The following is a 22,277-nucleotide window of genomic DNA, read 5'->3' as shown; positions in this document are numbered from 1 at the left end:
CCACACAAGAAAATGAATCTCAGGGTTGTATATGTACATGTATGTACTTAAAATTTACTATGAATTTTTAAATTTAATCATTATCATTTCAACATAATAACAATCCTTTTTCTAAAACAATAACCATTTCAGGAGAGAGACGAGAAGGAATCAATACTTCGGTGAGCACTGATGTTCAGTCAGTGTTCAAAGGCAAAACCTACAACCAGCTTCAAGCACTGTATCAAAACATCGAAGCGAAAATCAAAACTGGTGGTTCAAATCTGGACATTGGCTACTGGGAAACTTTACTGCAGCAACTCAAGGCGTATATGGCCAGAGCCAGGTACTACTCAGCACGTGCAGATCCAATACTGGTGTGAATGTTTCTCCTTGGTCTCCTAGATTTGCTTTTCTTGTGGGAAAAGGTCCGTTTGTTCATTGTGATGATCTCATGGTTTGTGCTGTGTCAAAAATATCAGGTGCTCTGTTACAAGCGTTATAAGGCATTGGTCAGACAGCACATGAAGCATTAGACCACTTTTTGGCCCCTTATCTAAGAAAACGTCTGCTGCCCTTGCAAAGGGTCCAGAGGAGGTTCTCAAGAATGATCCCGGGAATGAAAGGGTTAACCTGTTAGGAGGGTTTGATGGCTCTGGGGCTGTACTTGCTGAATTTTAAAAGAATGAGTAGGGAACTCATTGAAACCTGTTGAATATCAAAAGCTGAGATCGAGTGGATGTGGAGAGGATGTTTCCAATAATGGCAGAGGGGATCTAGGACTGGAAGTCACAGCCTGAAAAATGGTTTTTAGAACAGAGATGAGGAGGAATTTCTTAGCAGAGGGTAGTAAATCTGTGGAGGCCAAGTCATAAGGTGTACTTAAAGTGGAGGTTGATGGGTTCTTGATTAGTCAGGGTGTCAAGGGTTATTGGGAGGAGGCAGAAGGGATAAGAGGGATAATAAATCAGTCATGATGGAATGATAGTGAATACTCAATGGACAGAATGGCCTAATTCTGTTCCTATTTCTATGGTCATGTAGGATCATGTATCTATGTCAACGAAAAGATGTAAGCAATAAAGCTTCCTACGCTATTGAAGGCAAGATGTTTTAAATGCATGAGTGAGTTTTGTGTAGCGAATTGGACAGAGACAGCCAACAGGTATATTCCATTTCTTTTAGAAAGAAGCTGCAACAAGCTGTTTTACCCAATCGGTACACGTTTGTAGAGTTATCCAGAAGAGAGCGAGGCCCTTCACAAGGAATTTGCTGGAACTTGAGGACCTGAATTATAGGGAAGGTTGAATAAGTTAGCACTTTTTTCAAGAGGATGAGCAGAGATAGTATTGTACAAAATTGTCAGGGGTGTAGATAGGGTAAATACAGACAGGCTTTTTACCCTGAGGTTTGGATTAGTACACGGATGGGAGGGGTGTGGAGGACTTTGGTTCAGGTGTAGGTCAGTGGGACCAGATACAGAATTAATAGTTTTGCACAGACTAGATGGGCCAAAGGGCCTGTTTCTGTCCTGTAACACTATGCCTCTGACTCTAGAACTAAGTAACTAGAGGTCATAGGTTAAGGGTGAAAGGTAAAATATTCATGGAGAACCTGAGGAAGAACTTCACTCAAGGGGTGTTGTGAGTGTAGAACAGGCTGTCAGCGGAGACTGTGGACATGGTTTCAACTGAAACATTTAAGAGAAGTTTGGACAGGTACATACAGTAGATGGAAAGGGTATGGAGGGCTATGATCTAGAGTTTGATAGATGGGACTAGGCACAACAATGGGTTGGTACAAACTAGAAGAGCCAAAGGGTTGGTCTCTGTAGTTCTCTATGACTCTCTGGTCCAGCTCGTTCATGTTGTAACGACTTTTCTCTCAGCAAGAACTGTTTTTACTGAGCATCCGCTAAACTGAATATCCAGTAAGAAGTCATAGATCTTTGTATATCACTGTTTGGATGGATTGACATCCGTCTCTCTCTCTCTCTCAGGTTGCGTGAAAGACATCAGGATGTATTGCGACAGAAGCTGTACAAACTGAAGCAGGAGCAAGGGGTGGAAAGTGAGCCCTTGTTTCCAATTCTGAAGAGCGAGCCACAGTCTCCCAAGGACAAGTATGTACCTGTGCAGTTTTAGATTGTGTTGTATAGCTTGTTATTGTAGAAAAGCGTGATGCTCTTTGCTACCATTTTGAATCATGCCATCTGAACTAATATTTTTAAATTAAAAGCATTCTTTCTACAGCATCATAGACAATCTCAGATGTGTGAGTAAATATCTAATGCATGTCGGTTCTGTTTCCTTCACACTCATTGCAATCACCCCTGCTTGCTACTATCCGTATAGGATCGAGGCTTTGTGTGTCTGGTGAAGTTTGAACATTACTCTGGATAAAGTAGTGGAATAGAGATGTAAGGAGATTATTACATTTCACGTTAAAAAACCTGGCTTTCATTCTGCTTAATATTAGTAACTGTTTTCCTCAAAGAACATTTGATTCATTGGCCATTTGCAAGTGATTGAACTTAAATGGTATATATGAAAATGACACTTTGAATTTTTTTTTACATGCTGTCTTATATAATATTTCAGTAGAGATCACAGCAACCTTTCCTCATCTGACCACTCTAGTGCAGAGAACTCTCCTCTCAGGTAAAGGTATTTTATAACCTTAGACTCTAATGGTCCAGGTTCAGTCCAGTAGAATAATAGCAAAATAATTCCGTTTTTAAACAATAAAATGTTAGCAAAATTTATATAATGAATACGTACTTAGATGCTCATTCCTGCCTGGTGTATTCCTCTGAGGCTTAGATCAGGGGTTCCCGATTTTTTTAATACTATGGACCAATACCATTAAGAAAGGGGCTTGTGAACCCCAGGTTGGGAACCTCTATTCTAGGGGAATACTGCTGAAGCATTTAAAATAACTTTTTTGTTTTGCAATAACAGAGCTATTTCTGCTGTTAGTTTCATGCACTGAAGAGTATTTATGACATGGTGTACAGTTTGAGCTTTGCTCATTGTATGAGGTTTAAAAAAGGCACAAAAAGGCTACTCATTTAGGGCCTCACCTTTGTCCCCCTTCGCCCACACCTCAGCGAGTTCCGTGTTCACCACGATGCGGAACTTTTCTTCCGCCGTCTCCGTCTCCGAGCCTACTTCTTCGGCAAGGACTCTTCCACCCCCACCAATGACCCCTTCTCCCGTCTTCAACCCTCCTCTTCTTCATGGACACCCCGCTCTGGTCTTCTGCCTGCTCTGGATCTCCTTATCGCTAATTGCCGACGGGACATCAACCGTCTCGACTTCACCGCACCTTGTCCCCATTCCAACCTCACTCCTTCGGAACGCTCTGCTCTCCACTCCCTTCGCACTAATCCTAACCTTATTATTAAACCCGCCGATAAGGGGGGTGCTGTTGGTAGTCTGGCGTACTGACCTCTACCTTGCCGAGGCACAGCGTCAACTCGCGGATACTTCCTCTTATTTACCCCTCGATCGTGACCCCACTAAGGAGCACCAGGCCATTGTCTCCCACACCATCACCGACTTTATCCGCACAGGGGATCTCCCATCCACTGCTACCAACCTTATAGTTCCCACACCCCGCACTTCCCGTTTCTACATCCTACCCAAGATCCACAAACCTGCCTGTCCTGGCCGACCTATTGTCTCAGCTTGCTCCTGCCCCACCGAACTCGTTTCTGCATACCTCGACACGGTTTTATCCCCCCTTGTTCAATCCCTTCCGACCTATGTTCGTGACACTTCTCACGCTCTTAAACTTTTCAATGATTTTAAGTTCCCTGGCCCCCACCGCTTTATTTTCACTATGGATGTCCAGTCCTTATATACTTCCATCCCCCATCAGGATGGTCTCAAAGCTCTACGCTTCTTTTTGGATTCCAGACCTAATCAGTTCCCCTCTACCACCACTCTGCTCCGTCTAGTGGAATTAGTCCTTACTCTTAATAATTTCTCCTTTGGCTCCTCCCACTTCCTCCAAACTAAAGGTGTAGCTATGGGCACCCGTATGGGTCCTAGCTATGCCTGCCTTTTTGTTGGGTTTGTGGAACAATCTATGTTCCGTGCCTATTCTGGTATCTGTCCCCCACTTTTCCTTCACTACATCGACAACTGCATTGGTGCTGCTTCCTGCACGCATGCAGAACTCGTTGACTTTATTAACTTTGCCTCCAACTTTCACCCTGCCCTCAAGTTTACCTGGTCCATTTCTGACACCTCCCTCCCCTTTCTAGATTTTTCTGTCTCTGTCTCTGGAGACAGCTTATCCACTGATGTCTACTATAAGCCTACTGACTCTCACAGCTATCTGGACTATTCCTCTTCTCACCCTGTCTCTTGCAAAAACGCCATCCCCTTCTCGCAATTCCTCCGTCTCCGCCGCATCTGCTCTCAGGATGAGGCTTTTCATTCTAGGACGAGGGAGATGTCTTCCTTTTTTTAAAGAAAGGGGCTTCCCTTCCTCCACTATCAACTCTGCTCTTAAACGCATCTCCCCCATTTCACGTACATCTGCTCTCACTCCATCCTCCCGCCACCCCACTAGAAATAGGGTTCCCCTGGTCCTCACCTACCACCCCACCAGCCTCCGGGTCCAACATATTATTCTCCGTAACTTCCGCCACCTCCAACGGGATCCCACCACTAAGCACGTCCTTCCCTCCCCGCCTCTCTCTGCATTCCGCAGGGATCGCTCCCTACACAACTCCCTTGTCCATTCGTCCCCCCCATCCCTCCCCACTGATCTCCCTCCTGGCACTTATCCGTGTAAGCGGAACAAGTGCTACACATGCCCTTACACTTCCTCCCTTACCACCATTCAGGGCCCCAAACAGTCCTTCCAGGTGAGGCGACACTTCACCTGTGAGTCGGCTGGGGTGATATACTGCGTCAGGTGCTCCCGATGTGGCCTTTTATGTATTGGCGAGACCCGACGCAGACTGGGAGACCGCTTTGCTGAACATCTACGCTCTATCCGCCAGAGAAAGCAGGATCTCCCAGTGGCCACACATTTTAATTCCACATCCCATTCCCATTCTGACATGTCTATCCACGGCCTCCTCTACTGTAAAGATGAAGCCACACTCAGGTTGGAGGAACAACACCTTATATTCCGTCTGGGTAGCCTCCAACCTGATGGCATGAACATTGACTTCTCTAACTTCCGCTAAGGCCCCACCTCCCCCTCGTACCCCATCTGTTACTTATTATTATTTTTATGCACACATTCTTTCTCTCACTCTCCTTTTTCTCCCTCTGTCCCTCTGAGTATACCTCTTGCCCATCCTCTGGGTCCCCTCCCCACCCCCCCCCCGTCTTTCTTCCCGGACCTCCTGTCCCATGATCCTCTCGTATCCCCTTTTGCCTATCACCTGTCCAGCTCTTGGCTCCATCCCTCCCCCTCCTGTCTTCTCCTATCACTTTGGATCTCCCCCTCCCCCTCCAACTTTCAAATCCCTTACTCACTCTTCCTTCAGTTAGTCCTGACGAAGGGTCTCGGCCTGAAATGTCAACTGCACCTCTTCCTACAGATGCTGCCTGGCCTGCTGCATTCACCAGCAACTTTGATGTGTGTTGCTACTCATTTTAATTCTGCTTCCCATTCCCATTCCGACGCATCGGTCCGTGACCTCTGCTGCTGCTGGAGGACCAACGGCTCATATTCCGTCTTGGGAGCCTCCAACCGATAGCATGAAGTTTGATTTTTTTAACATTCAGTAATTTCTTCCCCCTCCCCCTTCTCTCTCTCTTTCCATTCCTCATTCTGGCTCCCCTCTTCTCCTCACCTGCCCATTATGTCCCTCTAGTTCCTCTTCTCCTGCCCGTTTTCCCATGATCAGTTCTCCTTTCTAATCAGATTCCTCCTTCTTCAGCCCTTTACCTCTTCCACCTTTCATCTCCCAGCTTCTCACCTCATCCCCCTTCCCCCACTCACCCACTTTCCCCCTCACCTGCTCTCACTTGTCAGCTGTCAGCTTGTACTCCTACCCCTCCCTCCACCTTCTTATTCTGCCATCTGTCCTCTTCTTTTCCAGCCCTGATGAAGGGTCTCAGCCCGAACCATCGACTGTTCATTCCTTTCCATAGGTACTGCCTGACCTGCTGAGTTCCTCAGCCATTTTGTTTGTTGCTTTAATTAATGCTTTTTGTGTGTGTTATGCAGTTTTAATATTCTTCCAAATAATTTAAATTATGATTTACATTAGAATTGCTGTAATGGAGTGATGTTGAAGGAGCCTGAATTTTTCAAGGCACTGAAGTGGTGCGGCAGTTCGCACTGCTGCCTCACAGCTCTAGGTGTCTAGGTTTCAGCCTGACGGTGGTGCTGACAGTGTCAAACTCGGCCGTTCACTCCATGCAACACACATCAAAGTTGCTGGTGAACGCAGCAGGCCAGGCAGCATCTCTAGGAAGAGGTACAGTCGACGTTTCAGGCCAAGACCCTTCGTCATACACACATTCTTTCTCTCTCTCCTTTTTCTCCCTCTGTCCCTCTGACTATACCCCTTGCGCATCCTCTGGGTTCCCCCCCCCCCGCCTTGTCTTTCTTCCCGGACCTCCTGTCCCATGATCCTCTCATATCCCCTTTGCCTATCACCTGTCCAGCTCTTGGCTCCATCCCTCCCCCTCCTGTCTTCTCCTATCATTTTGGATCTCCATCTCCCCCTCCCACTTTCAAATCTCTTACTAACTCTTCCTTCAGTTAGTCCTGACGAAGGGTCTCGGCCTGAAACGTCGACTGCACCTCTTCCTACAGATGCTGCCTGGCCTGCTGCGTTCACCAGCAACTTTGATGTGTGTTGCTTGAATTTCCAGCATCTGCAGAATTCCTGTTGTTTGCCGTTCACTCCATGCTTGATTGGTTTGCTTCTGCCCCCACCCCCTGCCTGGTGCTAAATTTTCCCCCATTATTCTAAAACTGTGCTAAGTGGGAGGTTGTAAGTTGTCCCCAGTGGTGGCAGTAGCAACAGCTGCAGGTAATGGGCCAGAGAGCAAGAACTGCTGACTGGGAAATGTCAGCGATGGGGTTGCCCTCAGAGCTTGAATGAGTTTGATGGGCTAGAAGGCCTCATTTGAAGTCGTAGGAAAGATGAAATAAGGATTACTATGTACTTGTAGACTCAGGGATACTCCACTATCCATAGAAACATAGAAAACCTACAGCACAATGCAGGCCCTTCGGCCCACAAAGTTGTGCTGAACATGCCCCTACCTTAGAAATTACTAGGGTTACCCATAGCCCTCTATTTTTCTAAGCTCCATGTACCTGTCCAAAAGTCTCTTAAAAGACCCTATCATATCCACCTCCACCACCACCACCAGCAGCCCATTCCACACACTCACCACTCTCTGTGTAAAAAAACTTACCCCTAACATCTCCTCTGTACCTACTCCCAAGAACCTTAAACCTGTGCCCTCTTGTGGCAGCCATTTCAGCCCTGGGAAAGTGCCTCTGACTATCCACACGATCAATGCCTCTCATCATCTTATACACCTCCATCAGGTCACCTCTCATCCTCCGTCACTCCAAGGAGAAAAGGCCAAGTTCACTCAACCTGCTTTCATAAGGTATGCTCCCCAATCCAGGCAACATCCTTGTAAATCTCCTGTGCAACCTTTCTATGGTTTCCACATCCTTCCTGTAGTGAGGCAACCAGAACTGAGCACAGTACTCCAAGTGGGGTCTGACCAGGGTCCTACGTAGCTGCAACATTACCTCTCAGCTCCTAAATTCAGTTCCACAATTGATGAAGGCCAATACACTGTACACTTCCTTAACCACAGAGTCAAACTGCGTAGCAGCTTTGAGCGTCCTATGGACTTGGACCCCAAAATCCCTCTGATCCTCCACACTACCAAGAGTCTTACCATTAATACTATATTCTGCCATCATATTTGACCTACCAAAATGAACCACTTCAGACTTATCTGGGTTGAACTCCATCTGCCACTTTCCAGCCCAGTTCTGCATCCTATTAATGCAGGGTCTTGACCCAAAACATCAACTGTTAACTCTTTTCCATGGATGCTGCCTGACCTGCTGAATTCCAGCATTTTTGTGTGGGTTGCCTTCATTACTAGTTTATTTTTACTTAGAGATACAGTGCAGAATGGACCCTTGTGGTCCAACGAGCCATACCACCCAGCAATCCACCAATTTAACCCTAGCCTAACCACGTGACAGCTTACAGTGACTAGTTAGCCTGCTAACCGGTACTGCCTTTAGACTGTGGGAGGAAACTGGAGCACCCGGAGGAAAGCCATGCATGCATGGAAAGGACATAAAACCTTCCTTACAGAGGATGCCAGAATTGAATTCTGAACTCTGACACCCCGAGCAGTAATCAGCTGCACAAACTGTTCTGCTGGTCAGTCACATGAGATTGGCCATAAATTCTCTGAATTGTTTTTTACTTTCTCTCCATACGGCCATAAGACATAGGAGCAGAATTAAGCCATCTGGCCCATCAAGTCTGCTCCGCCATTCAATCATAGCTGATCCTTTTTTTTTCTCCTCAACCCCAGTTCTTGGCCTTCTCCCCGTAACCTTTAATGCCGTGTCCAATCAAGAACCTATCAATCTCTGCCTTAAATGCACCCAGCGACCTGGCCTCCACAGCTGCATCTGGCAACAAAATCCACAAATTCACCACCCTCCCATTGCACCCCTTGTGATCTTCACTCATCCCCTCCTCCACCTCGGCCTATACATCCCTGGGCCACTCACCTGCCTTTGGCTCCTTATTGCCTTGAGGGAGATTGATCCACTATTCCGTCATGGCTGATTTATTTTCCCTCTCGATCCCATTCTCTTGCCTTCTCCCCATAACCTTTGACACCTTTACTAAAGCTAGCATTTGACCAGAGCCCCATCCCCATTCTATGTCTACTTCCACCAGGACAGGGAACTGAGGAGGTAAGAGAAGAACCACAAAGAGTTTAGCTTTTTATAAGTGAAGCTGATGTTGAGACCCAGCTACCTCTCTGATTAGAATGTCTTCCATATTGCTTAAAACTAAACTTTTATCAGAGCAGCTATAACAAGTTTTCTAAATGGAGTCAAAATTCTCCACAATAGAATCAAATAAATTTTAGCCTATGTTGTAAATAACATTTTTAAAAAATTAAACAAGCCATTAATAGTGTTCAAAATTTGTAAGTTCTTCCAATTTTGGCACCTGTGTTCACCAATCTTTAGTTCTAAAAGGCGGAGCTAATTTTATTTGTATCATGCAGGTCACAGGATGAAGCCAAAGAAGTACCGGGAACTTGCGAGGGGAATGCAGAAGAGGAGAATGCGGAGGGTGAAGCTGAGGGAGAAGCAGTCCTCACCGAGGAGGATCTGATACAGCAGAGCTTGGATGACTATGACGCTGGCAAATACAGTCCCAGGCTACTGAGCACACATGAACTGCCGATGGACACTCACATTGTAGATGCTGAGGAGGACCTGCAGAAGCTGTTGATGGCACGGCAGCAGTTACAAGTGACTGGTAAGAGAAAGAACGTGAACAAACTGATCTCGCAAACTTGGTCTTGGTTTATCATTTTCACTTTAATTAAGATGCAGTGAAAAGCTTGCCCTGCCTACTGTTGATTCAGATCAAATCATTTCACAGTGCACTGAGCTAGATTAAGATAAGTAGTAGAGCTACTAGGACTTGATGTTTCAATCCCTATGGTAAGTTGGCACTCTCGATGTTGGCAGTGGGTTTGGAGTGGTGACGAGGAGGGAGAGTAGGTACATCATCGGGGTCAGCAGGTGGGCACCCTCCTCTTTTGATGTTTCGTTGATAAGCCCACGACGTCTCCAGAGGGCTTAACGGTGCTACCTGGCATCCCAGATACACCCCCCTCTGTTCCATACCCTCCTGTCTTCATCTTGCAGCCCAGTTGTTGTCTTTCCTTTTAATCCAAATCCAATTGCTGCTTTCTTCTGCTGCATTTGACAAGGACTTGATTGCTTGTTGGAGGGAGTGAGCCCTCACCCCCATCTTCTTCAATAGGTGTAGCAACGAATCCCCTGCATCTCACTTCTACAGGGAAAATCTTGGCCTTCCAGCCATTCTGGGCAGCTTCAGTTGCCAGTTCAGAGTATTTGGTCTTTTTCCTCTCATAAGCTTCTTCAACACCATCTTCCCATGGTACTGTCAATTCCACAACATATGCCAGCTTGGCTGTTGTGGACCACAGGGCCATGTCTGGCTGGAGTGTTGTAGCTGCAATGTCTGGGGGAAACACAAGCTTTTTTTCCAAGTCCACGTCTATTTTCCAATCCCGAGCAACCTGCAGAATGCTTACATCTTTTGATGTTATATGGTGCTCTAGAGGTTGGCCTGCTGGTACAAATCATGTGATGTGGACATTCCCTGCCGATGTTTGTGGGAGAGCATTTGTGGTGATTCGCCTCTGTTCCAAGATTGTAATGATGCAGAATAAAATGTGAAAGCTAATGGAAAAAGTGCAGTGCAGGTAAATGATAAAGTGGAACACCATAACAGGTTAGAATGTGAGGACAAGAGTCTATCTTAACAGATAAGAAGTCCATTCAAGAGTCTGATAACAGTGTAATAGAAGCTGTCCTTGACCCTGGTAGTATGTGCTTTCGGGCTTTTGTATCTTTCCTGGCCAGGACAACAACGTGGTTGGAACAGGGAATCTGAAGTCTTTATTTTTTATTTAATCCTTAGCCTCCTGAGGAAGTAGAAGTGCTGTTGAACTTTCTTGGCTGTGACACCAGTGTGGTTGGACAAGGACGGCTATTGATGATGTTCACATCTAGTTGTCATGTAAAGGGTGGCAAGCTAGCGTAGTGGTGAGCACAGTGCTTTACCGTAATTAGGCTAGGGTTAAATTGGGGGGTTGCTGAGTGGGTGGCTCGAAGGGCCAGAAGGGACAGCTCTGCACTTTATCTCAATCAGTCAAAGAAGAATCGGGTGCAATAGCAGAAATAAATTCCTGCAATAGAGGAGTGAGTTAGTTGAATGGGTTAGGAGAACACCCTTATTGACACGTTTGTGCGGTAGAGGGTGGAAGTTGCTGGAGATGGGACGATTTACCATGACCAATCAACCTACCAACCGGTATGTTTTAGTGCAACCATATTGATGTCACGGCCAAGAAAGCTCACCGACACTTCTACTTCCCCAGGAAGCTAAAGAAGTTTTCCCTGTCGGGTTGTTTACACAAAATTTATAGCTGGAAAAGTGCCCACCCTGGATCAGAACTGAAAAAGCCTCTCGGATGAGTGGTGAAACGTCTTCTAGACAACACAGAAAGTCCAGTTACCTTGATTTACTACTGCTTGATAGACAATCTTGAAACGATGCAACTTAAGTGTAATTAAGCATTCAGCAAAAGATACGACACCCAGCAATCCCCAGGCCCAAGCTAAACTGCCCAGAACAAAGCAAGGATATGTAACTTATTCCCTTCGCTTTTACTATGCCCCCACCCATGTTACTAGCTACCATAATAAACTAATAAATGTGTAACACAGAATACAATGTAGATAGAAAACAGCTGCTTGGCTCCTACAATTGTGATCTTGCATTATGATTGTTTTGATTATGACTGTACACAATTATGATTATTTACCTGCACTGCATGGTTTCAGTAGTTTTTCCAATTTATTCTGCATTGTTATTGTTTTACCTTATTCTAGCTCAATGTGCTGTGTAATGATCTGATCTGGATGAGCAGTATGCAAGACAAGCGTCTCATTGTATCTTCATACGTGAGACAATATCAAAGTATACCATTTACACCCCAAGTTGCAGATGAAAAATAGAATTACATGACATGCAGATCCAAAATCATTAGGCCAAGTCAGTCTATCTCCACTTGATCCAACCTTCCTTTCCTCATCCAAAATTATCAGCATAATTCTTTGCAACACGCGCAAAATGCTGGTGGAACGCAGCAGGCCAGGCAGCATCCATAGGAAGAAGCATAGTTGATGTTTGCCTAAAACGTCAACTGTGCTTCTTCCTATGGATGCTGCCTGGCCTGCTGCGTTCTACCAGCATGTTGTGTGTGTTGCTTGAATTTCCAGCATCTGCAGATTTTCTTGTGTTAGCATAATTCTTTGTTTTCTTCTTCCCCCAGACATTTATCTAATCTGTGACCTCAACTTTTTATTGTAGCAAACTCCATGCTTACACCACACTGTCAGTGAAAAATCTTTCCTCAATTCCCCATTTGATTTATTGCTGAATTCCTTAAAGGCCACAAGTGGGCAAATTTATACATTACCATATTTAGTCATGATTTTAAATATTTTCTTGCAAACTGCAGCCTCAGTCAAAATAAGTTAGCTCTGATGCCCATGTTAAACCGATTATCATTACTTTGTTCCAAATGAAGATCACAGATGTACAAGTTATTATTTTGTTCTCTAATTCATGTTCAAATTTGTCACTTCATGTGTCATAACTTTAAAATTATATTTTTAGAATCCTTGTTAAAAGTCTGACTAACTTTAGGAAAATATCTATGTAATCTATCCCACCCACCCATCTATCCATCTTATCTATCTATAGAGATAGGCCCTTGGGGCTGCGCCATCCAGCAACCTTTAACAACCCCCAATTTAACCCGGGTCTCATCACAGGACAATTTACAATGACCTATGCACCTCCTAACTGGAACGGCTTGGGACTGTGGGAGGAAACCAGAGCACCTGGAGAAAACCCACACATCCCATGGGAAGGACGTACAGCCTCCTTATAGAGGACACAGGATTGAACTCTGAACTCCAGTGCCCCGAGCTGTAATAGCATCACTCTAACACTATGTATTCTTGAACGTAGTTCGTTCCAAGGCTCTCAGCCCAAAACATCGCCTCTCTATTCCTTTCCATGGGTGCTGCCTGACCTGCTGAGATTGAGCAGCATCTTGTGTATGTTGCTCTGGATTTCCAGCGTATGCAGTGTCGCTTGTGTTGAAAGTATTCTCAGATGTTTTCTCTGTGTGTTTGCATAGGTGATGCCAGTGAGAGTGCTGAAGATGCATTTGTACGCAAAGCCAAGGAGGGGATGGGAACCGATGAGGCTCAGTTCAGCGTGGAAATGCCCTTGACAGGCAAAGTCTATCTGTGGGCTGACAAGTACCGACCCAGAAAGCCACGGTTCTTCAATCGCGTCCATACTGGCTTTGAATGGAACAAGTACAACCAAACCCACTATGATTTCGACAACCCTCCTCCCAAGATCGTGCAGGGTTACAAATTCAACATCTTTTACCCAGACCTTATTGACAAGCGGGCAACTCCTCAGTATTTCCTTGAGCCGTGTGCGGACAACAAAGATTTTGCCATTCTTCGCTTCCATGCCGGTCCTCCCTATGAAGACATTGCCTTTAAAATCGTAAACCGAGAATGGGAGTACTCTCACCGGCATGGTTTCAGATGCCAGTTTGCCAATGGAATATTTCAGCTATGGTTCCATTTTAAAAGGTATCGCTACAGAAGGTAGAAACACCCTGAGGTGAAACTAATTGACTGGTTATCATTTTCAAATTACTTTCCTTTGTGAAACTGCCAGCCAGTAATATGTGCTGCACAGGACTTTGAAGGGGATGTAGCCAACAGGACAGTAAAGGATATTTTCCAGTGATGTGAGATAATTTTAATTTTTCCTATGCTATCATTACTTTCCCCAGTATACTTTGTGATTATTGCAACAAAACTTAATTGAACCATAACAAATCTGCTCTGCTGAAAGAACTGAAACCTTAAGGTATTATCTCTTTTATGTTACATCATCAGTTTGACTTCCTTATACTCTTATTGTAATACCGATCTCTTAATTGTTCATTCTGTGAGGAACTGTGATTGACTAAATTGAGCTACGCAGAAGTTGTAACTGGGAGATATAAAGGTCTTTATTCAATACAGCATAATAGAGAGAATCTCGTTGTCCTCATCTTGCATAATATTTTATGCTTTTTGATCACAGATAATAAACAATTAACCAATGGCTATAACCACCATTTTGAATGTAAGTTGGCAGATTACATATTTGCAATGGTAGAAAGTATCAGCTAGCCGAACCTCTTTGCACATTTAATACTAGTGGCTGGTCCGAAAGCTCAGTACAAATTCCAGACACCCAAAATATACTCCTTCTGTTACAGTGTTGAGGGATGGTTCCCTGAATGTTTATTCATTCATTATGTGTCGTGTCATATGATGTGGGTGATCATGGTCTTGACAACTTTTTCTCCAGAAGCAGTTTGCCATTGCTTTGTTCTGGGCTGTGTCTTTACAAGATGGGTGACCCTAGGCACTATCAATACCTTTCAGAGATTGTCTGCCTGGTGTCAGTGGTCGCATAACCAGCACTTGTGATATGTCCCAGCTGCTCATACGACCATCCACCACCTGCTCCCATGGTTTCATGTGACCCTGATTCGGGGGGCTAAGCAGGTGCTACATCTTGCCCAAGGGTGACCTGCAGACTAGCAGAGGGAAGGAGTGCCTTACACCTCCTTTGGTAGAGACATAACTCCACCCTGCCACCTATATGTATTTAAGGAAAATCACAACTGTAAAAAAACAAGTTACAAGTAAGATTAATTCTTCACAAAAAGATTGATAACAACTAAACAACACACAGCAGGCCAGACAGTAACAGACACAAAATGCTGGAGGAACTCAGCAGGCCAGGCAGCATCTATGGAAAGGGGTAAACAGTCAACATTTCAGGCCGAGACCCTTCTTCAGGACTGGAGATAAATGATGAGAAGTCAGAGTAAGGAGGTGGGGGTGGGAGGAAGAAGTCCAAAGTTGTAGGTGATAGGTGAAACCAGGAGAGGGGGAGGGTTGAAGTAAAAAGCTGGGAAGTCAATTGGTGGAAGAGGTAAAGGGCTGGAGAAGAGGGAATCTGAAAGGAGAGGACAGAAAGCCACGGAAGGGAAGGGGAAGGAGCACCGGAGGGAGGTGATGACCAGGTAAGGAGAGAAGGTGAAAGAGGGAAATGGGAATGGAGAATGGTGAAGGAGAGCAGAGGGTATTTCTGGAAGTTGGTGAAATTGATATTCATGCCATCAGGTTGGAGGCTACCCAGACGGAATACAAGGTACTGCTGCTTTTACCTGAGTGTGGCCTCATCACAACTGTAGAGAAGGCCATAGCCATATAATACAAGAACAGATTTGGGCCACTCTGCTCTGCCATTCCAAAATGGCTGATCCTGGATCCCACTCAGTCCCACACACCTGCCTTCTCACTATATCCTTTGATGCCCTGACCGATCAGAAAAATAGAACTTACACCTTAAATATACGCATGGACTTGGCCTCCACTGCAGTCTGTGGCAGAACATTCCACAGATTCTCTACTCTCTGGCTAAAAAAAATTCCTCCTTACCTCTGTCCTAAAAGACTATAGACTGGCATGTCGGAATGGAAAATAGGAAGTGGAATTAAGATGGGTGGCCACTGGGAGATCCCACTTTTTCTGGCAGACAGACCACAGGTGCTCGGCTAAGCGGTCTCCCAATCTACATTGGGTCTCACCGATATACAGGAGGCCACACTGGGAATATTGGATACAGTAGATGACCCCAACAGACTCACAGGTGAAGTGTTGCCTCACTTGGAAGCACTGTTTGTGGCCTTAAATGGTAGTGAGGGAGGGGGTGTAGGGGCAGGTGTAGCACTTGTTCCACTTGCAAGGATAAGTGCCAGGGGGAGATCAGAGTGGAGGGACGAATGGACAAGGAGTCACGTAGGGAGTGATCCCTGTGGAAAGCAGAAAGTTGGGGTTAGGGAAAGATGTGCTTGGTGGTGGGATCTCATTGGAAATGGCAGAAGTTAAAGAGAATTAAGTGCTGGACGTGGAGGCCAGTTCCCTTTTTTCCATGGCCTTCTGTACTCTGATTTCCAGCATCTGCAGATTTCCTCTTGTTTGTGATAACAATTAAAATCTGCTTTCTGATTTCCGTCTGGAAATGCAATGTAATCCTGGACTTTTAGTTACCGTTAACAAATTCTTACTGTGCAATGAAGTGTGAGTTAACCTTTAACCTACTACATAGTGGTAGTCCTTCAGATTCGAAGGAGACACGCTGTTGTGCAGTTCATCTGTGGACACGGAGGTGGCTCTGCAGTCCCAGTCTAGAAGCGCAGAGTCTAGCACAATGGGGTCACTGGAAGTCCATTGTAATAATTGTGGTTGCTGTTCTGTGACACCGCTCACGGTTTTCCATCAGTTTTTGGCAGCGCCAGTCTTCAAAACTGGTGTAGGCTTCATAGCGCAGGGCTCGCCAGCGGGTTCTGTCAGCAGCTGCAGCTTCTAGTTCCCTTGGCTGGATGTCACAGTAGCGCAGGGTTTCCTTCACAGCGTCTTTGTAACGCTTGTGTGGACGACCTTGAGGTCTCTTTCCGGTCTCCAGTTCACCATAGAGCAGCTGGCGAGGCATACGGTGGTCGTCCATTCTGATGACGTGTCCCACCCACCGCATCTGGGCTCTGATGATCGGGGACTCCACGCTGGTGGACTCCGTGCGATCCAAGACCTCCAGGTTGGAGACACGGTCTTGCCAAGGATGGAGCAGAGGGCGCGCATGTGAAATCTCTCCAGTTGTTGGATGTGTCGTCAGTACAGAGTCCACATCTCACATCCATATAAGAGAGAAGGGGTGACCACAGCTCTGTAGACTTGCAGCTTTGTGGAGATGCGGACGTTGTGTTGATCGAGCACTCTGGTACACAGCCTCCCCAGAGCCTGGCTAGCCTTGCTGATCCTGGAGCCAATTTCTTTGTTCAAAGACCCAAATGCCTCCCAAGTATTTGAAGCTGTTTACATCTGTCAGCTGGGTGTCGTCAACAGTGATTTTTGGGCAAACGACAGGAATTCTGCAGATGCTGGAAATTCAAGCAACACACATCAAAGTTGCTGGTGAACGCAGCAGGCCAAGCAGCATCTGTAGGAAGAGGTGCAGTCGACGTTTCAGGCCGAGACCCTTCGTCAGGACAGTGATTTTTGGTGTTGTCAACAGTAATTTTACTACAGTAAAATTAAATCATCCAAGCAGGATAATCCAGAACACAAAATTCGTGGAAAGGATCAAGATAAGAGATTTTGATCTGAATCCTGTGAAGCAAATCACAAATTTAGTGGCATTTTCTAAACAGCTTCCAAATAAATTATGATTTTATTTATATAATTTGTTATTTATTTAGAAATACGGTGCTGAACAGGCCCTTCTGGCCCATTGAGTCACACCAGCCAGTAACTCTTATTTCATCTGAGCCCAATCACAGGACAACTTACAATGACCAATTAACCTACTAACCGATCGGTCTTTGGACTGTGGGAGGAAACCGGAACAGCCGGAGGAAACCTACGCAGTTCACAGGTGTCACGTACCACAAGATATCGGTGTTAAATAACTCTCTCTGTTTTCAAAAGCATAGTTCATAGGGGTAATTTAGGACCCCATCACACCCCCTTCCTAAAGAGAAAAAAAAATTGACGAAGGCTAAAATTTTTTTGTCAAAATGTAAATTACAGAGTTTGAAACAATACATGTATGATCATCAGATGACAGAGCAAAAATGTACAGTTTCCATCTTAACATCTGGATAAATAATCAGCTATAATACAGTCAGTATCTTTCACATGTTTGATTTTTAAGTCACAGTCTTGCAATATCAGACTCCAATTTAACAACCTTCTATTTTTATCCTTCACCTTAGTTAGAAACACCAACGGATTATGATCCGTGTAAACCACAATTGGTCTCTGGTCAACAGAGAAATTGAGGTCTCCGAACATAGACCTTAAAATGTTGTAAAGCCAGAATAAGTGCTAACAATTCCTTTTCAACAGTTGAATTATTTTCCTGGCGCACATTAAATTTCTTTGAGAAATAAGCTACTGGGTGTTCAATGTCATGTACACCCTTCTGTAACGGTACCACCCCAGCAGCTTCATCACTAACGTCTGTTGCTATAGAAAATGGTTTTGAAAAATCAGGTGCTTTGAGCACAGGATGGTTTTCAGACGTTTAAATGCCTCCTGGCAAAGATCACTCCATACAAATCTTTCACTCTTCCCTAAGAGTTTTGTCAGGGGGAGAGCGATGTCAGCAAAATTCTTGCAAAACTTATGATAATACCCAGCCATTCGTAAAAACCTCCTCAAAGCTTTTCTTGCCGTTCGGAACAGGAACCTCAGCAACAGCTTGAATCTTGGCCCTGGCCTACCACATAGCCAAGATAAATAACAGTAGCATGGCCAAATTCACTTTTAGCGAGGTTCACAGTAAGACTGGGCTTGGAAAATCTGTCAAACAGTTTCTCTACCACTGCAATATGCTCTTCCCATGTGTCATTCCAGACCACTAAATCATTGATACAAGCCCCTGTGTTTTCTAAACCTCTAATCACAGAATGGATTATTCTTTGAAATGTCTCTGGAGCATTTTTCATCCTGAAGTGTAAAACATTGTATTCATCCAGTCTAGACAGTGTCCCAAATACTGATATCTCTGTCAAAGGAACACCCTGGTATCCTTTTAACAAGTCAATCTTTATAAGCTATTTAGCCTTCCCCACTCTATCAATACAGTCATCCATTCTCTTTCCTTGTTCCTTCTTGTTTCCAATTTCTTCTTCAACCATTTTACTTTCCTCAAAGTTCATTCTGTAAAGATGCTGTTTTATGGGCTGGGCTGAATTTATAATGACGTGATGCACTGCACCCGTGCACCATTTCAAAATGTCAGAAAATAAATCTCCATGCTTACCAATTAGTTCTTTCACTTGTTTTTAGTCATAGTCATACTTTATTAATCCCAGGGGAAATTGGTTTTTGTTACAGTTGCACAATAATAAATAGTAATAGAACCATAAATAGTTAAATAGTAATATGTAAATTATGCCAGTAAATTATGAAATAAATCCAGGACCAGCCTATCGGCTCAGGGTGTCTGATCCTCCAAGAGAGGAGTTGTAAAGTTTGATGGCCACAGGTAGGAATGACTTCCTATGATGCTCTGTGCTGCATCTCGGTGGAATGAGTCTCCGGCTGAATGTACTCCTGTGCCCAACCAGTACATTATGTAGTAGATGGGAGACATTGTCCAAGATGGCATGCAACTTGGACAGCATCCTCTTTTCAGACACCACCGTGAGAGAGTCCAGTTCCATCCTCACAACATCACTGGCCTTATGAGTTTGTTGATTCTGTTGGTGTCTGCTACCTTCAGTCTGCTGCCCCAGCACACAACAGCAAACATGATAGCACTGGCCACCACAGACTCGTAGAACTTCCTCAGCATCATCCAGCAGATGTTAAAGGACCTCAGTCTCCTCAGGAAATAGAGATGGCTCTGACCCTTCTTGTAGACAGCCTCAGTGTTCTTTGACCAGTCCAGTTTATTGTCAATTCATATCCCCAGGTATTTGTAATTTTGTGGTGTAGGGTCCAACTGATGGACCTTATCAGTAATATTTTTCAAAACAAGGGAATTCTGACATCTTGGTGAGACTAGATTCAGCAGGTAAACATGTTTTTTCATCCCATTATCAGATTCCACGACTCCATTTTGTTCCATAACAATTCTCCCAGGTGCCATTCTAATGAATATGTGTTTTGTTTTAATTCGACCATTCTGTAAACTTTCCTTTGCAAGGTCACAAATCTTATTAAATCCTTTCCAGAGTTCTAAAACATAATTAAGCACGCTGACACGTTTCCAGATCAGACCATAGTTCTCTGAGTAGGGTCAAAGGTCCTTTTGGCCTGTAACTGAACACCAGTTCCAACAGACTACCCTCCAATGGCTTTTGAATCGAATCTCCAACAATAAATAAGAGGGGAACCCCCCTCATCCCAAATTTTTCCCCATTTTTCTCACAATATGTTTTAATCACGGTCTTAAGAGTTGAATTTAACCATTCCAAGGCTCCCTTGGACTCTGATATGCAGATGACACCATGTGCTTAGCTTCCAATTCTCTAACTACCCCCTGGAATGTTCTCGAAGTAAAGTTACTACCCTGGTCAAGTTGAATTTCTTTGGGCAGACATACCAGTGTGAAAAATTTACTGAATGACTTCACCACAGTCTTGGCCTGGATGTCTCCAAAAGACACTGCTTCAAGGAACCTAGACACAGCACACAATTGTTAACAAGTACTGATGACCAGCTGCAGTCCTTGGCAATGGGCCTACACAATCCACTATGACCCTAGAAAAAGGTTCACCAGAAGCAGGTATCGGTTTAAGTAGTGCCACTTGAATAACCTGATTAGATTTCCTCTCAACTTGACAGGTATAGCAAGTGCTGTAAAAATTCACAACATCCTTTCTTAAACTAGGCCAGTAAAATTCCTTCATAATCCTGTTCACTGTCTTTCTCACTCCATGAGGTCTACCTAAAGGCATACTGTAAGCCAGGTTTAAAATTTCAGCCCTGTAAACTTTCGGAATCACTACCTGATGTTCGATTACCCAGTCCTCACATGCAAGCATAGTGGCTGGTCCCCACTTCCTCATCAACACCCCATCTCCAAGATAATATCCCACTGACTCTCTCTGAACCTCCTGTCCTGTGAGAGCTATCTCCTTTAAAGCCACCATTTCAGAATCTCGCTTCTGTTCCACTATAAATTCCTTCCTCAATAAGGACAAACCTTCCTCATACACCTTGCTCTCCTCAGCTTTACTACCCTTTAAGTCCTGCGGAAATCTGGAAAGTAGAAAAGTCTGTGCCACATCCTCAATTTAAACCTCTGGTTTTGCTATCATAGGCCCCAACAGGTTGCCCAAACATGCTTCGATTATCTGCGCATGTAGAATAAACGTCAGTCTTTCTGTGTGAATTCTCAGCAGCGACTTTGCTCATCATTTGAACAGCTATATCAACCTTATTCTAGAGAGGTGTCAACGTTCCTCCGTTGTTTACTCAACTTAGCACCATCACCAGGCTTATGAGAACCATGTACACATTGTGGAAGAGACCATCTGATTACGACCTTCACTTCAACTTCCTTCCATAGCAACTTCCACCCCAAAACCATAACAAATCTCCTTCTTCACAACATCACAACCTTGCAGGTGTATACCTCCAAATGTCCAAACAAAATTCAATAGAGCAGCACATCCTTTCTCAGCAGGCCTTTGTCCTGCAAGCAGGGTCAAAGGTCATGCAACCAATCCAACCTTTTCCAGCACGTTACCCAAAAGTCCAGGAACAGTACTTTTCCCATTATTTCCATTAACACTTGCCTCATCAATTTTCACCTCATCACTAACTTTTAAAACACTGTCTAATACAAGTGACTGAGAATCCTCACATTCTACTGGTGCCAAGGTTAACCCCTTATTCACTGAACCAAGATCATCTGACAAAAAAAAAGCTGCATTCCTTTCCAACCAAGTCAGACACCTCAGACTTTAACTGAGTCTCAACACAAGGTTCAGAACTCTGAATTCACAGGTACTTCAACAACCTGAACTCAGGCAATCGGGACAGCTGCCTCTTCTGGACTGTCATTACTTGTCCCAGTTTCAAATTCAAGGTCACCCCAAACCTCCCAGCTATTCGCTGGCAAACTCTCATCTGGAGTAAACTCAAGCTCGTAGGTTGAAACCTCTTCACCTGCTTTCTTAGCAGAGCCCCACAGGGTGGCGGCATCCTCTGCATCCAGGTATGCCCTTACATCATCAGGAGCACAACTTTTAAATTCATCACACAAAACAAGCCCTTCCGAGCTGTAAAAATCATCAGAGTCCGACACTAAACCTCTCAGCTGCCACATCTCCCTTTCAAACTGTCTCTGTCTTTCTGCCTCTTCTGTCTGCCTCTCTGGCCTCTTTCTTGAGCTGTTTTAATTTCAATTCATGCTCCATTCTTAATTTTTCCAACAGAAGCTGAAGGTCATCCTCAATAGGTTTACCTTCCATGAATATTTTCAACACATCCTCAGTAAATTGCTTCGTCAAAATATTCAACTATTTTTCTTTGAATTTCTACCTTAGTCATACCCTTCTTTACCTCGATTCTCAATTATTTAGCAATGTCCCGCACATCATCCTTTTTAGCTATCTTCAAAGTCCCCAGGTCCGGTGATTTCAGAAAGTCCCTAACATCCATTTCTGCTGTTTTTCCACACAACCAAATCAAAAGGGATTTTCCTCAATCAATTCAAACAAGCCTCCCAACCAATTTGTTCATATTACGGACGCAGGCCCCAATTTTGTCACGTACCTCGTGACGGGTTAAAGAACCAGCAGAAATAGACAACACTT

General features: G+C 44.6%; 1 protein-coding gene across 2 annotated transcripts in view; it reads left to right on the top strand.

The window, feature by feature from the left end:
• Positions 1–14,755, top strand: part of cactin — a 42,867-nt gene extending 28,112 nt beyond the window's left edge. The window contains exons 6-10 of one of the 2 annotated variants that reach the window (XM_063032770.1): positions 133–325; positions 1,979–2,101; positions 2,580–2,639; positions 9,252–9,508; positions 12,999–14,752. In XM_063032770.1, coding sequence (XP_062888840.1) covers positions 133–325; positions 1,979–2,101; positions 2,580–2,639; positions 9,252–9,508; positions 12,999–13,489 — 1,124 coding nt within the window. In that variant the 3' untranslated portion in view covers positions 13,490–14,752. Of the gene's footprint in view, positions 1–132; positions 326–1,978; positions 2,102–2,579; positions 2,640–9,251; positions 9,509–12,998 lie in introns of both variants that reach the window. The other variant, XM_063032771.1, reaches the window with a different exon arrangement.
• Positions 14,756–22,277: the final 7,522 nt, after the last annotated feature.

This window comes from Mobula hypostoma, chromosome 24 (assembly GCF_963921235.1).
Source record: "Mobula hypostoma chromosome 24, sMobHyp1.1, whole genome shotgun sequence".
Taxonomy (NCBI): domain Eukaryota; kingdom Metazoa; phylum Chordata; class Chondrichthyes; order Myliobatiformes; family Myliobatidae; genus Mobula; species Mobula hypostoma.
The sequence above is the reverse complement of the archived record's forward strand: the minus strand, read 5'-3'. Positions and strand labels throughout refer to the sequence as shown.